The sequence below is a fragment of the Castor canadensis genome, chromosome 12, assembly GCF_047511655.1.
Source record: "Castor canadensis chromosome 12, mCasCan1.hap1v2, whole genome shotgun sequence".
Classification (NCBI taxonomy): domain Eukaryota; kingdom Metazoa; phylum Chordata; class Mammalia; order Rodentia; family Castoridae; genus Castor; species Castor canadensis.
In genome coordinates this window covers 60,671,881-60,696,709 of record NC_133397.1, presented here as the reverse complement: position 1 = coordinate 60,696,709, position 24,829 = coordinate 60,671,881, and the positions used below count along the sequence as shown (strand labels likewise).

General features: G+C 49.3%; 1 protein-coding gene and 1 long non-coding RNA gene across 18 annotated transcripts in view; both read left to right on the top strand.

Annotated features, from left to right (window-relative positions):
* LOC109688663 (uncharacterized) overlaps positions 1 to 19,021 on the top strand; it is a 110,727-nt gene extending 91,706 nt beyond the window's left edge. For 4 of the 17 annotated variants that reach the window (XR_012439741.1, XR_012439751.1, XR_012439750.1 and 1 more), the window contains exons 9-10: positions 11,679 to 11,724; positions 18,399 to 19,019. This is a non-coding gene — a long non-coding RNA (uncharacterized lncRNA). Of the gene's footprint in view, positions 1 to 11,678; positions 11,725 to 14,174; positions 14,327 to 18,398 lie in introns of all 17 variants that reach the window. The other 13 variants (XR_012439736.1, XR_012439737.1, XR_012439745.1 and 10 more) reach the window with 10 other exon arrangements.
* Positions 19,022 to 23,219: 4,198 nt separating this feature from the next.
* On the top strand, positions 23,220 to 24,781 carry Asprv1 (aspartic peptidase retroviral like 1). The gene has a single exon (XM_020152739.2). It carries the CDS (start codon positions 23,450 to 23,452, stop codon positions 24,227 to 24,229), a length of 780 nt encoding a protein of 259 aa, XP_020008328.2. The 5' UTR covers positions 23,220 to 23,449; the 3' UTR covers positions 24,230 to 24,781.
* Positions 24,782 to 24,829: the final 48 nt, after the last annotated feature.

Genomic DNA, 24,829 nt, shown 5'->3' with positions numbered 1-24,829 from the left:
AAATTTTCCTAGGTCAAACTGAATTTTGATTCTTGAGGAAACTAAGGAATACAAAAGTTTGACTCTGCCAAATAATTATCTGGAGTGCCTGCCAGCCAAAGGCTGGGCCCTGCCACATGTGGGCCATAACCATGGGCTTGAGAAGGTGGCTCAGTGAGTTGGAAAGACCTGGGCAGTGCAACAAGAGAGGAACTTTGCCTGGACTAGTGGTGACCAAGTGCTGGGAACTGAGGAGTGTGGTTAACTTCTCTCTTTGAGATCTAAATCCAAAAGGAAAAGAGGAGAGGGAAGGAGAAAAAGAAGGGAGAAAAGGAAGGGAGGGAAGGGAGTCTAGGCTTAGAAACCAGATCAAGCTGGACCTGAATCCATTGATTTTAATTGTGGAGTCCTAGGCATGGTAATAATCTCTAAGCCTCAGCTTCTGCATCTGTGGAATGAGAATTGAGTAAATGTATGTGATGTGTCTCACATTGTTCTTGGCACGTGCAAGACTCTCAGAAAGTCTTGGGAAGGATTATTGCCATGACATCATGTTTTGCTTGCTGTAAAAATGTGCAATTTCAGTTTAGCTAACTAAAGATGAAAAAGGGCATCTATTTAGATGACTCCTAGCTCAAGAGTTGAAAAGGGGGTTGAATCCCAAGAGCTCAGGAAGGCCAGGAAAGAAGAGCCTGGGCCTTCAGGGACAGGAAGTCTGTTGCTGGGCAGAAGTAGAACTAGTCTCCTGTGTGACCTCCAGGTTTGGATCCTGTGGTGACAGCCCTGCCAGGGTCACATGGAGCTGAGTTCCCCTTAGAAAGTTAGGTGCAGATCCAGGCCAAGGGAGGTGCAGTCTGCTGAACAGGCAGAGCCACCAACCACCACACACAAAGACCTGGGTCCAGTGCTCATTTAGCCCTTCCAGGTCAGGCCGCACGTGCAGAAGTAGGCAATTACCACCTCCTGCACCTCCCCATTCCCCACATTCCTCCACCAATGTTCATTTCAACACAGTACCTGGCCAGCCCAGGGGCCCTGAGCAGGAGGGTGGCATCTTTGCTCAAGGACTTGCTCTGCCCGAGGGCCTCCTGCCTTCTCCCTGGGGCCTCCCCAAGAGTTCCAGGCAACATGCTCACCTGCTACTTAGAGTCCTATATCCCTATATCTCTTGAAGAACCTCAGGACAGTTTTAAAGATCCATTTGCATCTTCCTAATTTTATTTTCCCAAACTGGCTCTCCTTTTTACTTTACTCTTGGTAAATCTGGCAAAAAAATACACTGTCAGGGAGGTTACTAAGGATGCCCAGGGGAGATTTAATGACAGAGTGTTAATTTCAAAGTTAATTTAAAGATTAGCTCCTCCTGTGAGGCCCCTGGGAGGGTAGGTTTAGTGCCTGAGAAATGGATGGATGGGTGAGGATGTGGGGGGGTGGAGGGGGTTCTGAAAGGGAAGGAGGGAGGAACTGAAGGGGAGGGATTTCTAATCACAATCACCTTCTGAGGGCTCCTTCCATGGTACAAACAGATAGATGGCTACCTGCTCTGCCTACACAATCCTGGGTTTGGGGGCAGCTGAATCCTGTCATCCTGGGCATCATTTAAAAGTAGGAAAAACACATTTCTTTTTTTTGTCCTACTAGAGTTTGAACTCAGGGCCTCACACTAGGCAGGTGTTATACCACTTGAGTCACTCCACCAACCCTTTTTTGTGTTGGATATTTTTGAGATAGGGTCTTGAAAAATATTTGCGCCAGGCTAACCTCAAACTGAGATACTCCTGATCTCTGGTTCTTGAGAAGCTAGGATTACAGATGTGAGCCACTAGCACTCAGCTGGGAAAACAATTTTTTATATAGAAAATTGTGAGAAGCAATGAAATTGGGGCAGTGGAATTTTTTTCCTTCTAAACCCTCCCTCCCTCCCTCGCTCTCTCCCTCTCTCTTCCTTCCTTTCTTCCTTTTTTCTTTTGAGATATAATCTACAAATCATGAATTCATCTTTATAGTGTTCAATTCCGTGGTTTTTAGTATATTCACTAAATTGTACAACTATCTTCACTGTTTCACTCTAGAACATTTTTGTTACACCAAAAAAGAATCCTTGGACTCATTAGCAGGCACTTCCCACCAGCCTAGGTCCTGGTGACCATGAATCTACCTTCCATCTCTATGGATTTGCCTATTTTGGGCATTTCACATACAATATGTGGCTTTTGTGTCTGGCATTTTTCACTTAATATGACATCTTCAAGGTTCATCCATGTTACAGCATGTATCAGCATTTCATCTGTCCTTGAGGTGGCAAAGGGAAATAATGTAGCACAAAGGGATGGGCCACACGTTGATAATCCTGATGGGTGGTTTCCACTTTCGGGCTGTTATGAACATTGCCATGACATGACCATCATGTAACACTCTTTTGGACTTGAGTTTCCCTTGGGTATGTACCTAGCAGGGGACTGCCGGATCATATGATCATGTGATAATTTTATGTTTAACATTTTGAGGAACTGCAATGGGTAGGAGATTTTTAATATTTTTTTTCTCATTATGAATGTAACACATTAATTATAAAAAATTATATATATGTACACACATACATATATATCCATTCAGAAAAAAAAAAGGTACACTGTAGAAACTTTTCTTGTGAGGCAGTACTGGGGTTTGAACTCAGGACCTTGTGCTTGCCAGACAAGCACACTCTACCACTTGAACCACATCTCAGTCCAAGATATACTCTTGGAATGACCCATCGATCACTTCCTTCCTTCCTTCCTTTCCTCCCTTCTTCTTTCTTTCTCTCTCTTTCTGTTCCTTTTTCTCTCTTTCTGACCCTCTCTTTCTTTCTTTCCTTCTCTCTCTCTCTCTCTCTCTCTCTCTCGCTCTCTTGCTTGCTTGCAGTACTGGACTTTGAATCCAGGGCCTCATACCTTTGCCTTCTAGTGTAAGGATTTTCCACATCAACAAATATTTTATGATGTGGTCTTACTGGCCACACTATATCAACACGGGCGTATCATGACTCATTTAATCCACCTGCTACTCTTGGACATATAAATTTCCTCATGTTTCTGATTATCACAAGTGGTGCAATATCCTTGTACGTAAGTGTCCACCTGCATCTCTGGTAAGTTTTGAAATAAAGTCTTAGAAGTAGAATTCTTGGTAGGAGAGTATGAACATTCTTTAAAAGAAATCTTTTATTTTGAAATAATTTTAGATTTACAGAATAGTTACACATGTAGAGATTTCCCACCTTCCCTTCACCCACTTTTTCTAATATTATTATCTTACCTACCTAGGGTACATCTGTCAAAACTAGTAAACTAGTTGGGTGTGGTGGAGCACACCTGTGATAACAACACCTGGGAGGCTGAGGCAGGAGGATCTTGAGTTTTGGCCCAGCTTTGTACTGTCTCAAAAAAAAAAAAAAAGAAAAAAGAAAACAACAAGATAAAACAAAAACTCTTAAGACAAAAAACCCCTAGTAAACTAATACTAGTATGATACTGTGAACTAAACTTCAGATTATATTTGGATTTCACTAATTTTTCCACAGATGTCCTTTTCCTGTTCTGGAATTCAATCCAAGATACCATGTTGTATTTACAGTGTGAATATTTGTGAGGATTTGAGATACACACACAGATATGTATGTATGTATGTGCAAGTATATATAGAAAAGTCATAGCAATCTTTTTTTGTTTTGCTGGAATGGAACCCAGGGCCTGGTAAATGCCCTACCATTGAGCTACAAGTTTTTGTTTTTTATTTTGGGCAGTACTGGGGTTCACACTCAGGACCTTGTACTTGCAAGGTAGACTCTACCACTTGAGCTACCCTTCCAGCCCTTTTGGTTTATTTTTTTTCAGGTAGGATCTCACTTTTTCCTGGACTGGCCTCAGACCATGATCCTCCTATCTTTGCCTCCTAAGTATATCAGTCATTTCTTTCTTGCTTGCTTTTTTTTTTGGTTGGACTGGGGTTTGAACTTAGGGCTTCTCGCTTGCAAAGTAGGTACTCTACCACTTGAGCCACACCTCCAGTCCATTTTGCTCTGGATATTTTGGAGATGGGGTCTTGGAAACTGCTTGGCCTGGCTGCCCTCAAACCATGATTCTCCTGATCTCTGTCTCCCAAATAGCTAGGATTATAGGTGTGAGCCACTGGTGCCTGGCTATTAGGCATTTCTTAATTGATAGTGAGTTTACAGATTTTTTTCATTGGGTGGACAGTTGCATTTCCTGGTTTTTGATGTTCCAGTCACCTGTAGGGATTTTTGTCAATGTCTTGATCTTTAGCTTCCATTCAAGGTGATACACAACCAGTCAGGTGAACATCCAGAGGCCATGACTGCATTGCGCTAAAAGTCACCAAGGCAAGAGCCTCAGGCAGGCCTGCTAGCATAGGCATCCCATTTTCTGAGCCCTGGTTTCTTCATCTGTTAAGTGGGTGTAAATTCAGGCCTGTCAAATAGACTGAAGGTTGACTACGGAGCACTCTATGAAGCCTGGGACCAGAGGTTGATCCCTTTACAATGTCATGAAGGAGACTGAGCCAGCTTGGGTGGAGAGTGTATCACAGTCCACCCGCCCAGGCAGCCGGAAATGCTCCTGAACTCCAATCAACTTAGGCTTAGAGCTCTCACCTTACCTGAAGGGAGAAGATTCCATTCGGTCATGATTGGTCCCCCTCTCTGTGAAGGTCACCCCAGAATCCAGGAGGTTGCTGGTGCTGCTGAGGGCCCCAGTGTCCAGGGCCCAGGCTCCCACTTCTTAGGCAGGCCCGTCCCAGGTGACAGAACATGGCTTCTTGCAAATCCTCCCACTCCCCATCTCTTCCCCAGTTCCATCTCATCCTCCCTTGAAGACCAGGAAAAGAGAGGAAGGGGAGAAGCGCCTCAAGAGGCTTCTGCCTGTTCCTGAAACTCAAACATCCTCTGTGGCAGGGAGCTGGAGAGGACAGATCCAAGGTCTTCTGGGAAAGAAAGGGGAAAGGAAAATGCACCATCTAGACACAGGCGAACATCTGAGAAAATACTCTGGAGAGGGCACGGGGAAGATAGGACCTTTCCTCTACACCATCCCAAACCTGCCGTGTGACCTCTGGCACGTCCTATCCATTATCATAGAGTTCAAGTTTCCCTAGTTGTGCAATGAGGATAGGGCTCCACAACCTCTAACGCAGGCCTAGAGTCCATCACTTCCTGGGAGGGTGCAAGGGCTCGCTTTGATGTTTCTGCTCTTTCCCAGCCACTGCTTGACCAGAACACCGTCATCACTGACACATTTTTACTGTGGCCTGTTGTCAGTCTAATCTGCAAGGTTATTATTATTTTTTTAAAGCATGAGCTAGCTCTGGCTTGTTGTAAATGTCCCAAGCATTATCTCATTGCAGTGGCTGAGCATTTGTTGCGTTGGGTCTGCAAGTTTCATACGAGGGAGGAAAAACCAGAGGCCCAGTAGCTTTCCCACAGTCGCTCGTGGGTAAGGGGTGGGACAGGTCAGGCTTTCAAACTAAGCTGTCCAGCCCTCTGGGTCTGTCCCTCCCACTGGGGACAGAGGGAACTAGAAGGCAGCTGTCCTAGGATGGTGTGTGACCATCCTCAGAACCAGTCTGGGAGACTCTCTCTGAAGACACTCACAGGTTCTGTGTCTCCCTGAATCCTGGAAGGATGAGGAGAGAGTAGGGCAGCATAGAGCGCCCCTAGGGAAGATGCTTATGTGGGGTCTGCAAACATGTCTGAGAGTGCTAGAGTCCTGCCTGACCATAAGGCCAGGAACCTACCACTATGCTCACCCTGCAGAGGGCTGTGGCCTGGGACGGAGATCTGACCAGCTGAGTTCATGCAAAGGAGGCTCCAGAGCACCCAGCCTGCTGTTTCCTTGGGCAGGACCAGGGGATGTCTGGGTTGGATCCATCTCTGGCAAGATGAAACCTTCACTCATCTTGAACCCAAGGGCAGTGACCTACTTCTGGGGCTGACAATATAGAGGAAAGGACAACACGGCCTGTAGCAGGACCACTAAGGGTTCCTCAACAAGCATGCCTTTGAGATTCTGTCCCATCCTTCCCTCCAACCCTTATCAGAGTCTCTACTCATTTCTACCTTTCCTTCACCCCATGGGCCAAGAATTGGCCTTGGACCCTCCAAAGTTGCATTCTGCCCAACTTTCCCAATGAACTAGTGGAGATGTGACTCCTTATTCATCCAAATCTTAGCTTAAGCTGGATATGAGGTGGGCTACTTTTTCCGTTTGTATTATGAAGCCCTTCCCAGGTGGCACTGGGTCAGGCACTGTGAGAGAACATCAGAAATCTAAGACAAAGAAGTCACAAGGCCACCCTTCATTTTATAGATGGAAGTATGACAGCTCAGAGACGTGAAGAACCTTGCCCAAGTCCACATAGCAACCGGTGGCAGTCTTGGGTTTAGAACTCAAGGTTCTGGCGTCTCAGCCTTGAGCTCTTTCGACAGCATCTTACACAACTTACCATATGTTGGAGGAGCGGAATCGCACCTGCGAAACAATTGCAGAACTGGTGAGGGGAGGGGCAGAGTTCCTCCTGGTGGTGATTTCCCACCCACAGTGGACTCTGTGCCACTGTCTTTGTTGTGTTTACTTTCATTTGACACACTGGGAATTTCCATAATTTGAAAGACTTTAGTAAAAATGATTTCCCACATTTTTGCCCAGTTTGTGGTGTGTGTGGAGGGCAGGTATTTTAGCACTTTGTCTTCCTCAGACCATGTCACACAGGTTGGTCTGCACATCAGAGAGTGTGGGGAAGGGGGACTGATGCCCCATGAAGAGGCCATGTGGTGCTTTCTTACTGACTGTGACACTGTGTCTGTAGGGCATAGGGGTCTGCTAAACCTGTCCCTGCTGGGATGGAGTCTTTGAGTGACAGGAAGGAGACTGGGAAGGGGCTTTCTGAACCCACAGCGACAGGTTTTGAAGGCTTCTGACTCAAGGTCATTGTCATCCATTCATTTGCTCACTCAGGTAATCCTGGAGAACAGTTAAGAAATCATTATTTAAAGTTACCTCTGGGCCAAAGTCCCCTATCAGGTTCCAGAAAGGATTAGTTTATACCAGGACTGGTCTTGGTTATGTTCTCTCCTCTGACTCAGGGTCAGGGGCCTCCCTGTGAGGCTCCCACTCAGCCTCCACTGCTCCAGAGTTGACTCCTGGCAGGTGGTCTCTTAGGGTCAAGGTGAAGGTTGCCCATCCACACCACTGCCTCATCAAAATCAGATTAGAAGGAATGAAGTACTGGGAGGAGGGGCAGTGGGCCTAGGCCCGACTTCCAAGGAAAACCCGCACAATAGCATCTCTAAGAAGCCCAGAGGGTCAGAGTGGTGGCCAGAGGCCCAGAGGTTTCCATCCATCCCAGACTTACGTGGACTGTCTAGGCCTGGGTGGGGCAGAGCGGACTTGGATCACATTTCTGACTTCTGTTTCTTTGGAACTATGAGTGGGGTGGATTTTATCTTGCCTGTTTGACCCTCCATGAGGCAACAGCTTGGGGAGGGTGGGCAAGGAGGGTGGTAAGCACACAGGTTCTTCTTTTGGTTTATTTAGCAACTTCCCATGACTCTTGAGTAAAGACAGGTGTAACCCTTTGCATCCTGAGGTGTGCAGCCTCCAGTGGAGCCTGTGGCTCCAAGGCTGTAGGGCTCAGCCAAAGCAAATTAGAAACCAAAGCAAATCTGTTGACCATGGAATAGAGGGTGGGGTGATTAAAAAAGCAGTCTAGGCCAGGCTTTTCACTCAGTACATCATCTTTGAACAGCTGCTACATGTTGACTACAGCGAGGGGCGACCTGGCTCGAGTCTCCTTCTCATGGCACTCCTTTTCTCTTCATAGCTCAGGAAGGTCCACATCATCCAATGAAGCTGCAATTCCATTGGGAGAAAACTGTGGGCTTGGCCAAGGTTGTCAAGGTTGGGAACCTGGTGGCTCTTGGCAAATTCACATGTACCTGCTTACAGTCTTTTCTCCAGTAATCCTGGGTGCTTTCCAAATGTACCAATTCTCTAAAGAATATGATAGAAGGCAGGGGATTCTGCGGAGGAGGAACAGCATGAGCAAGGACCCCATGGTGAGGAAAGAAAAGGCAGTGAGGCTGGGTGGTGACACGGAAGGAAAGGTGACCTTTCAGGTTGGTCTTTTGCCTCCATTTACAGCCCCCCATTCTACCTAGGATATGGTTTTTCTTCCTCAAGAGTGGGTCCAGGCCTCACCTACACTGGAAAGCCTAGACAGTGATGCCTTCCTGTGACTGTGCCCTTCCCCTTCAGACCTTCTCTGTCCTCTGACCTTCTGCCTAAGGATCATACCTTAGCCGGATACTCTGGGGGCTGTCAGCAGTAGTGGTGGGGAAACTGCCAAGCATGTGACCCAGACCTAGTGCTGCAGGGTCTGGATCACAGGGGATGTGACAGGATGTGAACATGCCTCAGCCCACCATTGACCTTGGAACAACCTTGCCTGAGGGCTCCATGCCATCCTTGGCCCAGGGAGTTCTTGGCTGCCTGACATCTTCCTTTCCCAGAATGAACCCACCTCTGCTCTCAAACCATTCCAGAACCCCCACCCTCTGATCCTGGCCTCCTCCCTGCCAAGAGCTTTTATCCATGGCTCCCACCACCCAGTCCTCACCTCACTGAGCTCCCCAGGGGCACAGCCACTTGGCCACATGACCTTCGAGCCTAGCCTCACTCCTCCTGACAGCCTGGCCCTTTCTATCAGGCCAACCACCCCCTTCCCCAAGCCTCCCAGTGCTTGCTTCTTCCTCCTTCATCGTGTTTCTCTGGCCCTGTTCTGGGTGGGACACCCCCCCAGCTTGGGAATAGATTCAGCCATCCTTGGTCCTGTCTCCCCATGGATGGACTAAGCTGCTACACACTCCGGCCTCTGATGGATGGCAGCCAAGCTACAGGCTGCCAATGGGCCTGGCCTTCTCCTCAGTGTTGTCTAGGTCTTCCCCAGACACTGACCCCTCTGCTGAATCCACTTCACTGAGAAATCAGAGGTCAAGTCCTAGCCTCCCTGTAGCCCTGCAGCTACTAGCAGGTGCTCAAGCCTGCAGTCGAGGCTTCTCTGCCATTCTGCCCCAGCTTCTGGGCTCAAGGCCTTCCCTGCCCACCACGCCCCTCCAGCTTCTGCAGGTCTTACCCCAAAACATGTGTGCACTGCCCAGGGTCCCAGCTGTCTTGCTCCCCTTCCCACGTGCTTGCCTGCCCTGGTGCTCTCCCTTGCCTTCCTGTAAGTGTCCATAACAGGCAATTCTGCTTGCTCAAGGAGAATCCTCCCACTGGGCTGGGGTCCATGCCCTTGGCCTCTCTCATCATCCCTGTTCCTGACCCCACACCGTGGTAGCCATCACCCATCTTCCAACTTTCTGCTGCCCTTACTACCCTGTGATTTTCCTCTTTCTCCACCCAGTGACACCACAGCCACCAGTGAGCCCTGAGTTCCTAAATCCTTGGGGTAGTTTTCAATCTTCTCCGCTTTTGACCTAAGCCAGGCACCCTCTCCTGCTTTGCCCACTGGGGCCCATCCTGCCGGCTTCCTTCTTCTCGGTGCTGCTTCGTGGTCTTCTCCAGACTTCTCTTTTTTTCTTAGCCAACGCCCTCCCTCCAAGAGGAAGGTGACTCCCAAATGCCAGCTTGCAATCAGGATTTCCCACAAAAGTCCAGATTCCCGTGCCCAGTTGCCATGGGGACTTTTCCAAATGGGTGTGCTTGGGACCTACAAACCAGGAGCAGCCCCAAATGAGCTCAGAAACCCCACAAAGCTGCTCTTCTGGGGTACCCACTCCAGGCAATGCCACACACTCCTCCAAGTGACCCAGTCCAGAGGCTGTAGCAACCCCTCTGGCTCCCTCCCAGGTACGGCTGCTCCACTTTCTCCACCTCCCCAGCCCATCTGTCTGCCCCTCTCCTCATATTGCCACTGCTGGGGCACAGGCCTTGCCATGTCTTGCTGGTTGCATCTCTTATTCTCTCTTCTGTTCCTCCAGCTGTCCTTTCTGCAAGGCTGGAATTCTGTACTGAGAAGCCTCCCATTGCTCCTTATTTCCTTCATCACTATCAGTGTCTTGTTTATCGAGCTTTCTCCGTGTGCCAACTAAAACCTCTCTGGTCCTGGCTTGACCTTCCTCTATTGGCTTCTTTAGCTCCCTAGGGCTAACCAAATGGAGTCACATACAGCGCCCAACATATCCTGCATTCTCGTACTTCCGGACCTTTGCACCTGCCTCTCTGCCTAGAGAACACAGGGCCTCATGGGTGCTGAGCTACACTCCCAGCTCCACCCTATTTCTACCTGCCCCCCATTAGACAGAAAAGTTTCTGAGAGCCTGGCTCATTTCTTCATTCCCTGGCACAGAATCTGCCCATGCTGGCACTGAGTAAACCTTAGTAATGAAGGCACACAGGAGTGAGCAGATGAAGGCCTTCTGCTTGGGGTAGGGTGTTCACTAGGGAGAGACCTTCTGAGATCCAAGAGGACCCCCACTAAGCATCTGAGAGCAGGAATTTCAATGAAGAAGAGCTTCCTGGGACAGGGTGGCCTGAGCAAGGCGGCCTGCAGCCAGTTCTGCAGCCAAGGTAGAGGTCGAGCGAGTACAATGTGCCAGAGATTGACCTGGAGAGACAGGACGAGGGACAAGGGACAATGACTGCTGGGTGGGAAACCTGGGAGCCTGGCTTTGCCCAGTGTTGAACAAACAGGGCAGGACATAGTGAGTGTTGTGATCCCATGAGGAAGGAGGACATGCTATAGAGGGCTGGGCTGGGGGTGTGGGGAAAGAGAGGAGCTGTCCAGGTGAGAGGTGGTGGGGGTGTGACCCAGAGAGGGCAGGGCAGAGCAGGGACAGTGACCAGGTGCTAGAGGAGGTGTGAGGGCTGCAGAAGGTTGATGCTGGTTCCTGGCTGAGGTTCCTGGTAGGTGTTGAAGCCTCTCACCAACATAGCAGCCCAGAGGGGAGCAGGTCTGAGAAAAAGCAAATGAGTTTAGTCTTGTGTATCAGAGAAGTCCTGAAAAGCATACAAAGGAAGAGGCCAGTAGGTGTTTGGAGAGCTTTTTGAGGGCCTTCCTCAAGGCAGCGCTGGGCTGGGGACAGATCAAGGTGTGCTCAGATAACCCTAACTTCTAAGAGCTGGCTGTTACATGTTTAGGATTTTGTTAAATCCAGTTATTATTAAAAATTAAATTACATAAACTTTATGATGAACCCCCTTACTGTGTACAATTTAATATATGCCAATAAAAAAAAGATAAAGCCAGGCACTGGTGGCTCATGCCTGTAATCCTAGCAACTCAGGAGGCAGAGATCAGGAGGATTGCAGTTCGAAGCCATCCAGGCAAATAGTTCACAAGACCCTATCTTGAAAATACCCAACACAAAAAAAGGCTGGTGGAGTGGCTCAAGTGGTAGAGCACCTGCCTAGCAAGCATGAGGCCCTGTGTTCAAACCCCAGTACCACCGAAATATAAAGGACAAGAGTAACTTATATAAATTATAACTAAAGCAATTATATGAAGACAAAGATGGCAAATATTCAAAAGTCATCACTTCCTAATACTTTTATAACATTTTATTATGGTTTATGCTTTGAAGATTACTGCTGTCTATTATGTCTGTGGGAATACTACATAGTGTGTCACTGTGCTTTCTTTCCCAGGTCTGCATTCAGTGACATCATTTTGACTAGCTTGGGATCAGCCATGGTGGGTATATTTACACCATAGACATTGGGAACCACCACACATCAGGGCTTGACTAATTGTTTGGTTGTCTAGACCTAAGTTGTGGAGAAAATGTTAATGAATTTTAAACAAGTATATGTTTTGCCTATAATTACTGCATTACACATGGTTCAGAAGTTAAGCAAAAATTCTTCACGGGAAGAACCATTACAATATTAATATTATAGAATCCTGATAGATAACAACTATTATCTCTGGGTGTGGTGGTTAACACCTGTAATCCTAGCTGTTTGGGAGGCTAAGATTAGGTGGATTGTGGTTTGAAGACCCCAATCTCCAAAATAACCAAAGCATAATGGACTGCAGGTGTGGCTCAAGCAGTACAGCACCTGCTTTGGAAGTGAGAAGCCCTGAGTTCAAATTGGGATTTGAACCACAAAAAAAAAAAAAAAAAGGAACTGCTCATACAGTTGATGAAGTTCCAACATGTGTCTTTATTATTTCACTTTCTTCTTACTAGTTGTACAAAGAAAAACATCAATCAACATACGTGTCAGAATGACATGTTGTCAAGTTCAACTACAGGTTGGCAATAAATTCAAGAGATTGGCAAAAATCAATGAAAATATTCTGTAAGATTCAATTGGCTATATGTAATTTTTAATAAAGAGTCCAGAATATTTTATTTTTGTAAACTGTTACCATCCTTTATGCTCATAAAACATGTAATAAGTGTGAATATTCACATATTTTCTCCAGAGCGTTCCCCAGCACACCTCTGGGCAGACTGCCTTAGGCTGAGGAATGACCAGAGACTCAACCCTGGAAGGGTTCCGGAAGAGGGAAGGAAGGAGTCCATGGAAAGAGGCAGAGAGAGGAGGGCTGGCAGGTGGGGCTCGGGTGAAAGGATTAGCCTGGACAGGCATAGCGACCCCAGGAAAAGATGCAGCAGTGAGGAGGGCCTGGGGCAGGTGGGCAGGGGTGGCAGGAAGCTGAGGTCCCTCCTTCTCTGCCAGCCACTTCTGAGAGCAAGAGGCAGGGCAGTGAGGAGAAGGAGAGGGAATGAAGGTTTGCTGAAGCCCGCAGTTTGGGGCCAGGATAAAGCAGGAGGGCGAGGAAGACGAAGGAAGGGTGCCAGACATGAAAAACCCAGACACTCAGAATTGGAACCAGAGAATGCACAGCAGGTCCCAGCTTTAGGCTGAACTCTGTGCATGAATTACTTCATGAATCTAGGACGGTCCTTGGAGGAGGCTTAGGAAAGTTGTAATTTGTCCACATCCCTCAGTGAGTAAGTAGTGAGTCAGGATTTGAACTTGGGCAGCCTGGTACTGTTGACCAGGCTGGAGACTGCACACAGGCGCCTTGCTCCTCAGCAAAGCCCCTGAGCAGGTGAGGGACCGTTGCTTTAGGACAAGAATGGCAGGGTAGGTGTGGCCAGGGCCAAATGCTGGAGGGAATGGAAAAGCCCACCAAGGCCACCCCACGTCTCCGTCCCATGGCTACCCATGACTCTTCTCAGCCATCCTCCCTAGTGAGTCTGATTGTAGCCAATTGTTTTTTTAATATACATTTTTGTTTTATTTTGTAACAGTTCATCCTTACTGCAATTTTTAAAGTAAACTTTGCAGATTGGAAATGTACAAAGTCTTTCCTGCCCCTCAGAGTGCTTAGATGCCCTCCTGCAGTCCATGGGCTGCTCTCTGCTGTGGCCCAGGCTGGTCCCCGCTGGATAGGGCAGTTTTCACATGGTGGGGACCAACTGGAGGGTTGGGAGTTTGGTTTTCTGTGTCATTACCAGGATTAAAAAAAGAAAAGAGGGGCTGGTGGAGTGGCTCAAGCAGCAGAGTGCCTGCCTGAGGCCCTTAGTTCAAACCCCAGAACTGCCACAAAAAAAAAAAAAAGAAAGAAAGAAAGAAAGAAAAAGAAGTGAAGTCAAATAGGAAATAGAATAATAGAATATCAGAGCACATTACATGTAGTAAATTTGTTTTCTTTCAGCTACATGAATATTTGACACATTTTAATGTGTGTGTGTACTGGATGACAATGAAAAGTCTCTTTTTTTTTTTTTTTTTGAGACAAGGTCTTACCACGGAGCCTAGGCTGACCTTGAACTCTCTATCATCCTGCCTCAGCCTCCCAAGTTCTGGGATTATAGTATGTACCACTATACCCAGTGAAAAATGTTTTTCTTATTAGGATCATAGCAAAAAAACAAAGACCTTTTTTTGGGTAGGTACTAGGGTTTGAACTCAGGGCCTCCAACTTCCTAGGAAGGTATTCTATCACTTGAGTCACTCCCCCAGCCCTTTTGGGTTCTAGTTATTTTCAGATAGGCTCTTGCACTTTTTGCCAGGGCCAGCCTTATACTGGAATCCTCCTACCTCCACCTCCCACGTAGCTGGGATTACAGATGTGAGACACTGTACCCAGCAAAACCAAAAAACTTTGTTGAACTTTATCAACAGATAAAGACAGCCTCACCAAGTCTGACCCTTAAAGCCCTCAAAGCAGAAGTGACTGATGAACAAAACTGGGCAATGCTGCATGGGGGAAGGACAGGGATCTGTGTTTGGAGGATGTCCAGTTGTGTATGAGCAAAGGCCCAGAAACTGCACAGGTGGGCACGATGAGTTGGAGAGAGTCTGATCCTGGCCTGCCTGTGGCCTGAGGATCACAGTCTCTGAGCTGGAACATAGACAAGGAGCCCCTAAGCTTGCTGAGGATGTCAAAAGAGACTTCCTGGAGGTGGCAACCCCTGGGCTGACTGCTGAGAGAAAAGTTGGGGACTGTGTGTGGGGGTGGGGTGGGGGTTTAGCCTGGCTAGGTGAGTGGCCTGTGAAAAGGCCCAAGAAAGCCCGCCCTTAGGGTAGACTTGAACTAGGGAGAGGGCCTGCACCTGGAGTGTAGAGGCAGATTTTATTTAGGGGTGAGAAGGCTTGGGAATGGTGGGCAGGACACGAGCAGACTTTACATCCTTGAAGATGACTCCGGCAGCCCAAGGAGGGTGGATTTGCTGGAGGATCCCAGCCACAAGGGCACCAGGGTGGCCTGAACTAGGGAGGGCATGGACTGTGGTGGAAGGAGGGAGGCCCAGGAGTGGGGCCCAGTCATGACCCAAAGGACCCTGAGGGGAAAGGTGGTAAGGAAGACTCCTGTGTGTCTGCCCCCACCCACTGGTTAGAGAACACAGGGAAGAAGATAACATGCTTAATGTTGACAGTGGCACTCCTAGGTGGGCACATCAGGTGGGAGGACAGGCCAGGGATGCAGCGTGGGGGGCAAAGATGCATTTGCCCCAAGGCTGGAGGGGCACTGGAAGTGGCCATTGGGAGGCCATTGCTGTCCTTGGCATGGGTAAGGGCTGACAGACACCAGGGGCTTTGCAGGTGAGTGGAGGTGACACAGTGAGGCAGAGGGCAAGCAAGTCACACCAGGCCATAGAGGGTTTGCAGAAGTTAGCAAGTGTGGCCGTCCTTCCCTCTCCCTCCAGACAGATTCAGCCCCACAGACACCCCACATGGTGTCCTCATACCATGGCCCTGCGTGGGACCCAACCTTCTAGAAACTGTGTGGGAAGGAAGAAGAGAAGCAGTCAGTGCCCACAGGGATGCAAGATCATGCTAAGGTTTTCATTTTTAGGATGTGAGAGACTTGTGTGTGTCAGTTTGGATGAGGGAGGGGAACTCATGGAGAATCTGAGGATTTAGGGAAAGAGGGCACAGGACAGGGAGATGTGACAGCAGCTGAAGGGAAGCCTGGGTTTGGGGCAGGGCTGTGTGTACTGCCTGAGGCTGAGAGGGGTCAGGTTGTCTGCTGAGCCCAGGGCCCAGGGTGCAGCAAGAGCCAGTTCAGAATCTGCCACATGGAGCAGGGACACTGAGGCACAACCAAGACCCCAGACTGGGTGACATGCAGATGACCAGAGGAGCAGGCCAAGAACTAGGCTGGCCAGGCTGGGAGGGTTTTGGCATAGAGACTTTTTTTTTTCCTTTTTACCATGGGAAATTTCCAAACATGGTCCAGAAGTGGTGGGAAACTCATGTGATCCTTCTACCTGTCATTTAGCTTTGATCAGTGTTGCCAATCTTATTTTATCTGCCTTTAAGGGCTTTTTAAAGAAACTATTAAAAAAAAACTAATAGATTTTATTTTTTAGGGCAGTTTTAGGTTCACAGTTCCAGAATATTCCCGGCTTAATACCTTTTTTATTTGGAAATCACTTTAAGCTTACAGAAAATGTTTTCTTATCGCTAAGGAGGCGTGTGTGTGTGTGTGTGTGTGTGTGTCCTTTTTTTGGTGTTTAAACTCGGAGTTTTGTGCTTGCTAAATAGGCCCTCTACCTCTTAAGCACTCTGCCAGCCCGAGGAGCTTTTTCCTGTTAGAGACTGTAGTCACAGAATGCATGCAGAAGAAAATTGAGATCATTTGTGATCCTTCTACCCCAAAATGACCACTACTGTCATCTGGGTGTATTTTTTCCAGTCTTTTTTTTTTTTTCTTTTTATGTACATATTTTCCACTGGATTATTTATCCAGAGGCAAATGCCATCTCAAAAGCCTCCCTCTCTGCTGTGTCCACATGTCCTGAGGATCCCTAGGCCTTAATTCCAAAATCCTTCCACAGGCAGTCTGCTGGGAGCAGTAAAAACGAGTGCAGGTTTTGGGTTAGGGGTGCTTCCTTCCCTGGCCTTCAGTGCTCATGCAGTTTTGTCCTTTAATATCCTTTGACTCTTACTGTTCTTCAGTTCTCTGGGGAGAGGAGTTGCCCCATGCTCCTTGGGACACCGTTTTGTCCAGCAGTCTCCAAGTGTGTGTGGCTTTTCTCTCACCTCACCTGTCTGGATTTTGAGTGTCTGGGGTGCAGTCTGCTGCCCCATGATCTGAGAGCTCTGTGAGGGCAGGCTTGGGTCTGGTACATCTCTCAGAGGGAGGCAGGTTAGGCCTCCATAAATATGTGTGGAATTGGCATTGCCCTTCCCCATCGATGCTGCAGACCCCCCCCCCCCCGTGCCTTACACAGATTTACATCCGACAGCGTGGTGCTTAACAAATGGTCATTAATATTGCTACCAATAACCTGGATCTTTTCATGCATGGCAAGGCTCCGCTGTTCTATCTTTCTTCCCTTTCCTCTCATCCTTCTTCTGGATGGTAAAAAAGCAATCCCTCTGATGTGCCAGGGAAGGTGCCTCCCTCTTTGCCCACCCCCCAACTTCTGAATCATAGGAGCAAGCTAAACTGGCAATGCCTTCCAAAGAAGCAGGCCCTGTGCTGTGGCTATTTTATAGGTTTTCATTGCTCACAATACCAGTTGTCATTAGCAGTAATTAAATCTATTTCAGGACCAGTTCAAAGCTGCCTTTGAGGTGTTTTAAGTTGACAAAAGCCCGCCATGTGGCTAACTCTAAGCCGGGTTTTCTGGTGTCATTAGAAGCCCACTTGTATCTGGAGATTACTCAATCTTTGTATTTTGATTGCCTGAATATTTCATAAATTGCAAAGGCATTTGCGGAAAGTGGTTTACTGCCCCCAAAGCTGTCTGGACCTGTTTTACAAGTCCCTCTCACAACCTCAGTTGAATTAGGGCACACTGAAGATAAGGGGGAAGAGACCTGCATGGGGTCTTTCCTTAGAGCCTCTTCCTCTGGCAAGGCAGAGCCCCTGGTCCTCTGTGACCCTGAAGAGGGTGGCAATAATCTCAGTAGGAAGGGTGAAGGCGTGGTCTAGACTGGGGTCACCAGGAATTGAGAAAAGAGTGGGAACTCAAGTCAGAGGGCTTCCCTTCCTGGGAAGGTTTCAGGACACCTTAGTAATCTTCACATTTGATTGAAAGAGAAAAACAGGAGAGAACCAGTTCTGGCAAACTGGACCTTTCTAAGAGTTAGCAGTTTGCTTTTACGGACTCTTGGTTGGCCCTGACCCTGACCCCAGGACCTGAGGGCTGGCAGTGGCTTCAGGCCCACATCACATGTCCCCATGCACTCTGGGATCCTGCAGGGTCATGACTCCCACAGAGCATCTTGCTGCCAGCTAATGTGTCAGAATCGCTGGCGGGATGAGCTGGGTCATTTCTGAGCGGAAGGTCTTCTAAGCGAGGTGGTAAAGGAGGAAGGGAGGCGGCCCAAAATGGAAGACAGGTTCTAGCACAGCAGAGAACTTGGGAAGAGCCCTGCAGGCAGGAGTGCTTTGTCCCGCAGAAGTAACATTGGCCTGTTTGGTGAGGGCTGGAGCAGGACATTCATCTTGAGGAGGCTGGCAGGGCCCAAAGAGTCACAGGCAAGGAAGAGCTGCCTTGCCCAAACGCCATTGGCCATGGCTGATGGTGAGCTCTGTGGCAGCTTCCATGTGGTAATAGTGGACATTGGTAGTTTGAGGGTCTTTGGTTTGGGATTAAGGAACCCATCTTGGATTTCTCAGCACTACTTGCTTTGGTCAGAGCTTACTTAGATCCCCTTGGACTCTAATCTTATTCTCTAGCCAGATTTTTGTGCCAAATTCACATCTTTTTTTTTGGTGGTACACTCATCAGCCCTTTTTGTTTGGGTATTTTTGAAATGGGGTCTCACAAACTATTTGCTTAGTCTGGCTTTAAACTGGGACTCTCCTGATCTCTGCCTCCCAAGTAACTATGATTATAGGCGTGAGCCACTGGCACCCTGCCAAATTCACCTCTTTGCTTTGCTTTTCAGCATGAAGACCTGGTGCTATGAACCTCCTGTAGCAAATGCTGGGGCAGAATGCAGCCAGGATGTTGTTCTGAAGAGCTATGCCACCAACCCCTTGCACTCACATCACACTAAGCCTGGGACAGGGCCTTGGGTGACCTGGGATGTGCAGGCCCTGGCTCTGGATGGCAAATGCCCAAAGGTTGGAAGACCAAGAGGGCCTTGTGTCCTTGCCTCATGGGGTGGGAAGGAGAAGACAGGATGACCCACATAAAACCCAGCTCCTTCAAAGTGGCGTGACTGTGACTGGGGACTGCTTTAAGTGGGTCAGCCTGCATCTCTTCATGTTGGCCTTAAACGCTTCAAAACCTGGCTGTTAAACGTCTGCATCCTGTTTTCATTAGCTTGTAAGCCATGGCGACAGGACCTGCCTAAGTTTTCTGAAGCAGCAAGTGTGTCCAGAGGCTAATAAACAGCAGGTGCCTCCCATAGATGGGATTTTAGTCTTCACTGGAAATGCAAGTACAAATAAACACATGAACCAGAAATGGGAACTCAAGTCCACGTGCAAGCTGCACAATTTGTAACTGTTTTGATCTGAAAACTGTGGTGTGACCGTGTTTTACAAGCACAGGATGTGTGTATACTACATGGAGTGTGTTTCTTTTTTCTTTTTTTTTTTTTTTTATTTTATTCATATGTGCATACAATGTTTGGGTCATTTCTCCCCCCTTACCCCACCCCCTCCCTTACCCCCCCACCCTCTCTTTTTTGGTTTTTGAGGCAGGGTCTTGCTATGTAGCCTAATCTGGCCTCAAACTCCAGATTCTCCTACCTCAGCCTCTCGGATTACAGATGTGCACCAACATACCTGGTGAGACTGTGTTTCTGTAGATAGTGTTTCTATTTGTGGTGTGTGGTAAAGATGTGTGTGTGTGTGTGTGTGTGTGTGTGTGTGTGTGTGTGAAGAAAAGTCTTCATCACTAGACTGGAGGAAAAAACCCAGCTTCATAATTAGTAAGGGTCATTGCAAAATGAAGGTGTGGGCCCAGATCTCAGGACTGTGACATGGAGCATGAAACCAAGCTCAGGCCTTCTTTGAGTGAAGGGCAAGTGGTCCATGAAGCAGGCTCTGTTTGGGGAAGCATGTCTTCTTGTCTCCCTTCCCTCTTGCTTGCTGCCTTGAAAAGCTCTGAGTCCCCTTTTGTTCTCCCCAGCCAGTTCCCCAGATGCCGTTGGCCTCAGCAATGCAAGGAGGTGGCCAGCAGCAGTCTGGACAGGAGCTACAGAGGGAACTGTGCAGGCTTGCCTCTGCTTTCCTGAGCCTCCTCCTGCTCCAGGCAGGGCCTCCCTCACAAGGAACACTGCCATCCATAAGTTGTCTCTTCCTCTTCTTGGTTCGAAATGATCTCCTTAGAAGGTCAAGTCACCTCCTAGCCCTTCACCCTCCACCCTGTATTGTGGAGTCATGCTCTGCACCCCTCAGGACTTTGAAGCCTTCAGGTTCCTCTCCAAGGCCCCACTGTGTTCCCTGGAAGGTGTCAGGGAGCAGGATTCACCTAAAGCATGTCACATGTCCCCAGTGTTCACCAAGGCCTTCAATTCTCCAGGGGCCTGAGTCTCTCCTGCCCTGGGCTCCTGCTGATTCATTCAACTCTTTTAGGGGAAGAGGAATGGCAGAGAGGAACCAGGAATCTGGGGCAGAATTGAGCCAATGGTGCTCACAGCTCAGAAATTTTGTGAGGGGGTGTGGAGGGTGGGGATTCCCTAAGTCCTTCCTGTTTATTGTCTTGACTTGCCTCCTCTCAGGTCAAGTTCAGTGTGCCTGCTTCCGAGCACACTCAGGAGATGCTAATGGGTGATAATGAGGGTGTTCCACCCCAATACCTATACTCATCAATAATTAGCTCTCATGCCCTGGGTTGTGTGTGGGAGGAGGCCGTGGTTCCCTGCCTGCCCCAGCTGGTTCAGCTCTATCAGCATAGCTGTTCCCAGGTCTCAGTGCTTCCACTGTGGGTGTCTTTCAAGGGCTAAGGGAACTTGAGAAATTACCTTCGTTCATTGTGTCCCTGATCCCAGAGACAGGCTTCTAAACTCAGCCAAAGGATGACCTCTGACCCCTTCCAAAAATCGTGGCAACCACGATGCCCTGTGTGATGGAACTGTGAACAGATGAGGCCAGGAGGGCATCCCTGTGGAAGGGCACTTGTCTTGAGCCGCAGTCACGCAAAGTACAGAGACTGTGGGGAAGGCTGGTGCCAGGTGGGCTTGGCCTCCTCCATCAGACAGGTGATTTGGGCCCAAGCAACTGAGCGGGAGTGGAGATTGATATAAATTTGTTAATCATTGGCCATTGGGCTTTGCCAGAGAGACGGAAGGAGAGAGAGATAGAGAGAGAGAGAACCTAGTCTCCCACACAGAAAATAAACTGGCTTTCCATTTCCAGTTAAAAAAAAAAAAAGAGTCCTGATTTAGCATTGACCAATTTCTGTGGTGCAAACACTCCCACCTTGTCCAATTTCAAGCTGCCAATTGGCTTAGCAACTGGTCCAGAACATTTAACAATCGGCTCCCACTTCACTGCCTCTGGGGCCATGGCCCTCATCAGAGGCCACTGGAAACACAAACCTCCAGGACCTAGGGTCTGCCTTTCAGGCCCGGCACCGTGCTTCCCTGTTTTCACTTGCAAAATGCCCTTGCCCAACCGCTGATGGCATGGTACCTCAGATCAGCCCTGTGAACTTCTGCTCTTAGGGGTCCTAAGGGATGCAAAAGGACCTAGACAAAGTAAGCCCCAAACCCAAGCAAATAAAGTCTCAAGGGACACCTAGTCTTAGTCTAAGAGCAATGGGGAGATCTGACCTCAACATCTAGAATGTGCTTTCAAGAGTCAGTTTAGGACATCTAGCAGTCCTGGCTTGTCAGCTGCTGAGCCACCGTTTTTCTCCCTTCCCCCAGTCACATGCTAGTCTTCTCACACATTCCCACTTCCAGGGGACCAGGTGTGTGAGGTGATGAATGCCAGGGAGCCAAGAAGCCATACGGTTAGTCCCTGGGCCACAGAACCACACCCATCCCGAGGGCTCCAAGTATATCCACAAAAGTCCACTGGCAGAAGGGGCTTCCTGGTCTTTGAGTGTCTGGGCCATTTCTCTGGATGCACATTGTTTTATTGCGCAACCTTCTCAGAGACCCACCTGCTCTTGACACTTCAGTGATCCACTTCCCCCTCCCTGGGCTCCTGGAATGCTACCATGGCCCCTCCTTAGCCAGGCAGCTATGATGAGAGGTGTTGACCCAAGTGCTTCTCAGCTGGCTCACTGGGTCAGGTGGACAGTGCTGGAGACAGGAGCAGGGATTGAGGGTCTTGAAGTGTGGCTGGATTGAGCCAGGTGCATCTGGGGTCAGGCACAGGGTGACATATGGCATAAGGAACTGGAGAAGGACAGGCTCTCGGCCAGGAAAAACAACCTAGAGCCACAGGTGTGCCATTGAGCCATCCTCCCCTCCCATTCTTAATCTCTCCTGTTAGTGACAGCACACAGCCTGACCTGGAGCTCACCTCTTGGGTCCCAGAGTAAGTTTTTATGGGGGCTGGTGACAATCGTGAAGGATAGGTTTGTGGGCCCCAGCATGGTGTGTTACAGGAGTCAAATAGGTGAACATACCATTAGAGCACACTGTACCGTGTGTTCAGCCAGTGTGTGTGCATGTGCTAGGGACAGAGAGGTGATGACATTTAAACAGGGTCATGAATCTGGGTCCCTTCCACAGCCCCAGTCTCCCCACACAGGCCCACGCAAGGCCTCCAGTCTTGGGGCTCACAGATCTGGTCCATGGCATCTGTAGCCTTCACCGTCAGTAACAGAGGGGTGTCACTCAGACCTCCTCCTCCAGTCAAAGCCTTCCAGTTCCTCTCCAGTGGCTTGACCAATGTGCCAGATGTTTTCTCACTCCGAACCAAGGAGAGTGAGACTGCCCCGTTCTGGGGCACTCCCCTGTACTGGGGGTAGGGGAGGAGGGGCTGCAGTGCTGGGGAAGGGGCTCATTGAAAGGGTCCTAGAAAGTGGGGGGGCTGAGTAGGGAGTAGACAATGCATGAGTCCAGTACGGGGACCACCCAGACTTGGAATGAGATCCTGGATTCTGGCATTCACTCCCACAAGTCCAAGGTCTATGCCAGCCCAGTTGTGGACCTTAATGAGAGCCCACAGATATGAGGCCTAGCGCAGAACAGGGCTGACTCTGAATTAGGAGTGACCAATGAAGGAAGATTACTGCAGTAATTGAGTTCATATAAAGTGATCTTGTGTGTGTGTGTCTTAACTCAACAATTATTTCTTTGCATTCTTGATTCTGGGTCCCTACTTTACCTCTCATTCCAGAGAATCTTCTAGGGGCCTCTCTTTGCTTTAGAATGTATGAGAGAAACCTAATCAGTTCCTGGCACATAGTGGGAGTTCAATCATTGTAAGCTCCTTTGCTGTGACCACTCAAGATGGTCACTTGGGATAAGCAAAGGGGACTTCCCCAGTCTAAAAGCTGAGGGAGTCTGCTCTTGGCCTTCCCCTGCCTTCTCTGGCTATTGACAAACACCTGAACATCATAACATCCTCCATGTCCTCATCTGGGTTATTCTGGGACACAGGCTGGGGAGGGTACTCAGGTACCCCTTCCCCCACTGAGACTGCCTTTCTTGCCACGTGGGCTGGCCTATGTCAGTCCCATGGATGGATGCAGAAGGGTGAGGCACCGATCCTGCTAGTCAGGCAGGATGCTGGCAGGAGGGCGGGATGATGGGGGGGGTGGAGCTTCCAGAACAAAGGAGAATGGGGAGCCCTGGGGGCCCAGGCTAGGCATCAAAAAGGCTCTGCAGAGCAAGCAGGCCACAAACCACCCACCTCTGTGCCCAGCCGCATAGCCCTTGTCTGATCCCTTCTGCTTGCCCCTGCTGGGCAAGTAAGCAACACTCTGCTTCTAGAGGCCTTGTTCTCCAGCGTGATTGCGTCGACACTGCTCTGTGGCTTTCTCTACTTGGCCTGGGTTGCTGCTGAGGTTCCAGAGTTGAGCAGAGGGATGGCTGCGAGTGGAACCAGGAGCCAGGGAGGCCGCCGGGAGCATGCGTTCATCCCAGAGCCTTTTGATGGGGCCAATGTAGCCCCAAGCCTCTGGCTGCACCGCTTTGAGGTCATTGATGACCTCAACCATTGGGACCATGCCACCAAGCTCCGGTTCCTGCAAGAGTCACTCAGGGGAGATGCCCTGGAGGTCTACAATGGACTCAGTCCCCAGGACCAGGGAGACTACAGGACTGTGAAGGAGACACTCCTGCAGGCCTTTGGGAGCCCAGAAGCTGCCCACAGCCTCCGGCCCAAGGAGATTGTGTTTGCCAACAGCATGGGTAAGGGCTATTACCTCAAGGGGAAGATTGGCAAGATACCCGTGAGGTTCCTGGTAGACTCTGGGGCCCAGGTCTCCGTGGTCCACCCGAGCCTGTGGGAGGAGGTCACCGATGGCGATCTGGATACCCTGCGACCCTTTGAGAATGTGGTAAAAGTGGCCAATGGGGCTGAAATGAAGATTCTGGGCGTCTGGGACACAGTGGTGTCCCTGGGTAAGCTGAAGCTGAAGGCAGAGTTCCTAGTGGCCAACGCAAGTGCTGAAGAAGCCATCATTGGCACAGACGTGCTCCAGGACCACAACGCTGTCCTGGACTTTGAGCATCGCACGTGCACCCTGAAGGGAAAGAAGTTCCGCCTCCTGCCTGTCGGAGGCTCCCTGGAAGATGAGTTTGACCTGGAGCTCATTGAGGAGGACCCCTCCTCACAGGAGGGGCAGCAGCAGCCCTCCTATTAAGAAGCCCTTTCTCCTTGCTTTCCAGCATTGGTGGGGAGACCCACCATTGTGGGGGGCAGGTATTCCCTGGGGAGCCATTGGGTGTGGTCAGCCCCTAAAGCTCACTCTTGCTCCTGGCTCCCCTCCCTCCTACAGGGCCTTGCTCTGCCCCTGGTGTGGGAGACTTCATAAAAATGGCACATGGGAGGGAGAACAGCCTGGCATGGTCCCCATGGTTGTTGAGCTGCTGTTGATTGCAGTGACTTGAAGGTCAGAAGACGCTTCCAAAAAGGCTAGAAATGTCTGTCTTTGAGAGAGAACTGGGGACCCCTTCAGATCCTCTGAGGTGTGGCTTAGGTTCAAGAAGCCTGCTCAGCTGGGCTGGGTCTGACCACAGAGCCCTCATGTGCCAGAGCCTTGGGCAAGGGTGACAGTTGCTATGGGATGCCTCCCTGAAGAGTCTTCCCACCAGCCAGTGGTATGTTTTCTTCTGTCATTTGCTTTGAAACCCATTGAGACTTGTGCCAATAATTTGATTACTTCAAAAACCAATAAAGATCGGTTTGTGGAAAACCCATGTAATGTGCTGATTGGGAGAGGGTGGGGTAGATGAGGGGGGGG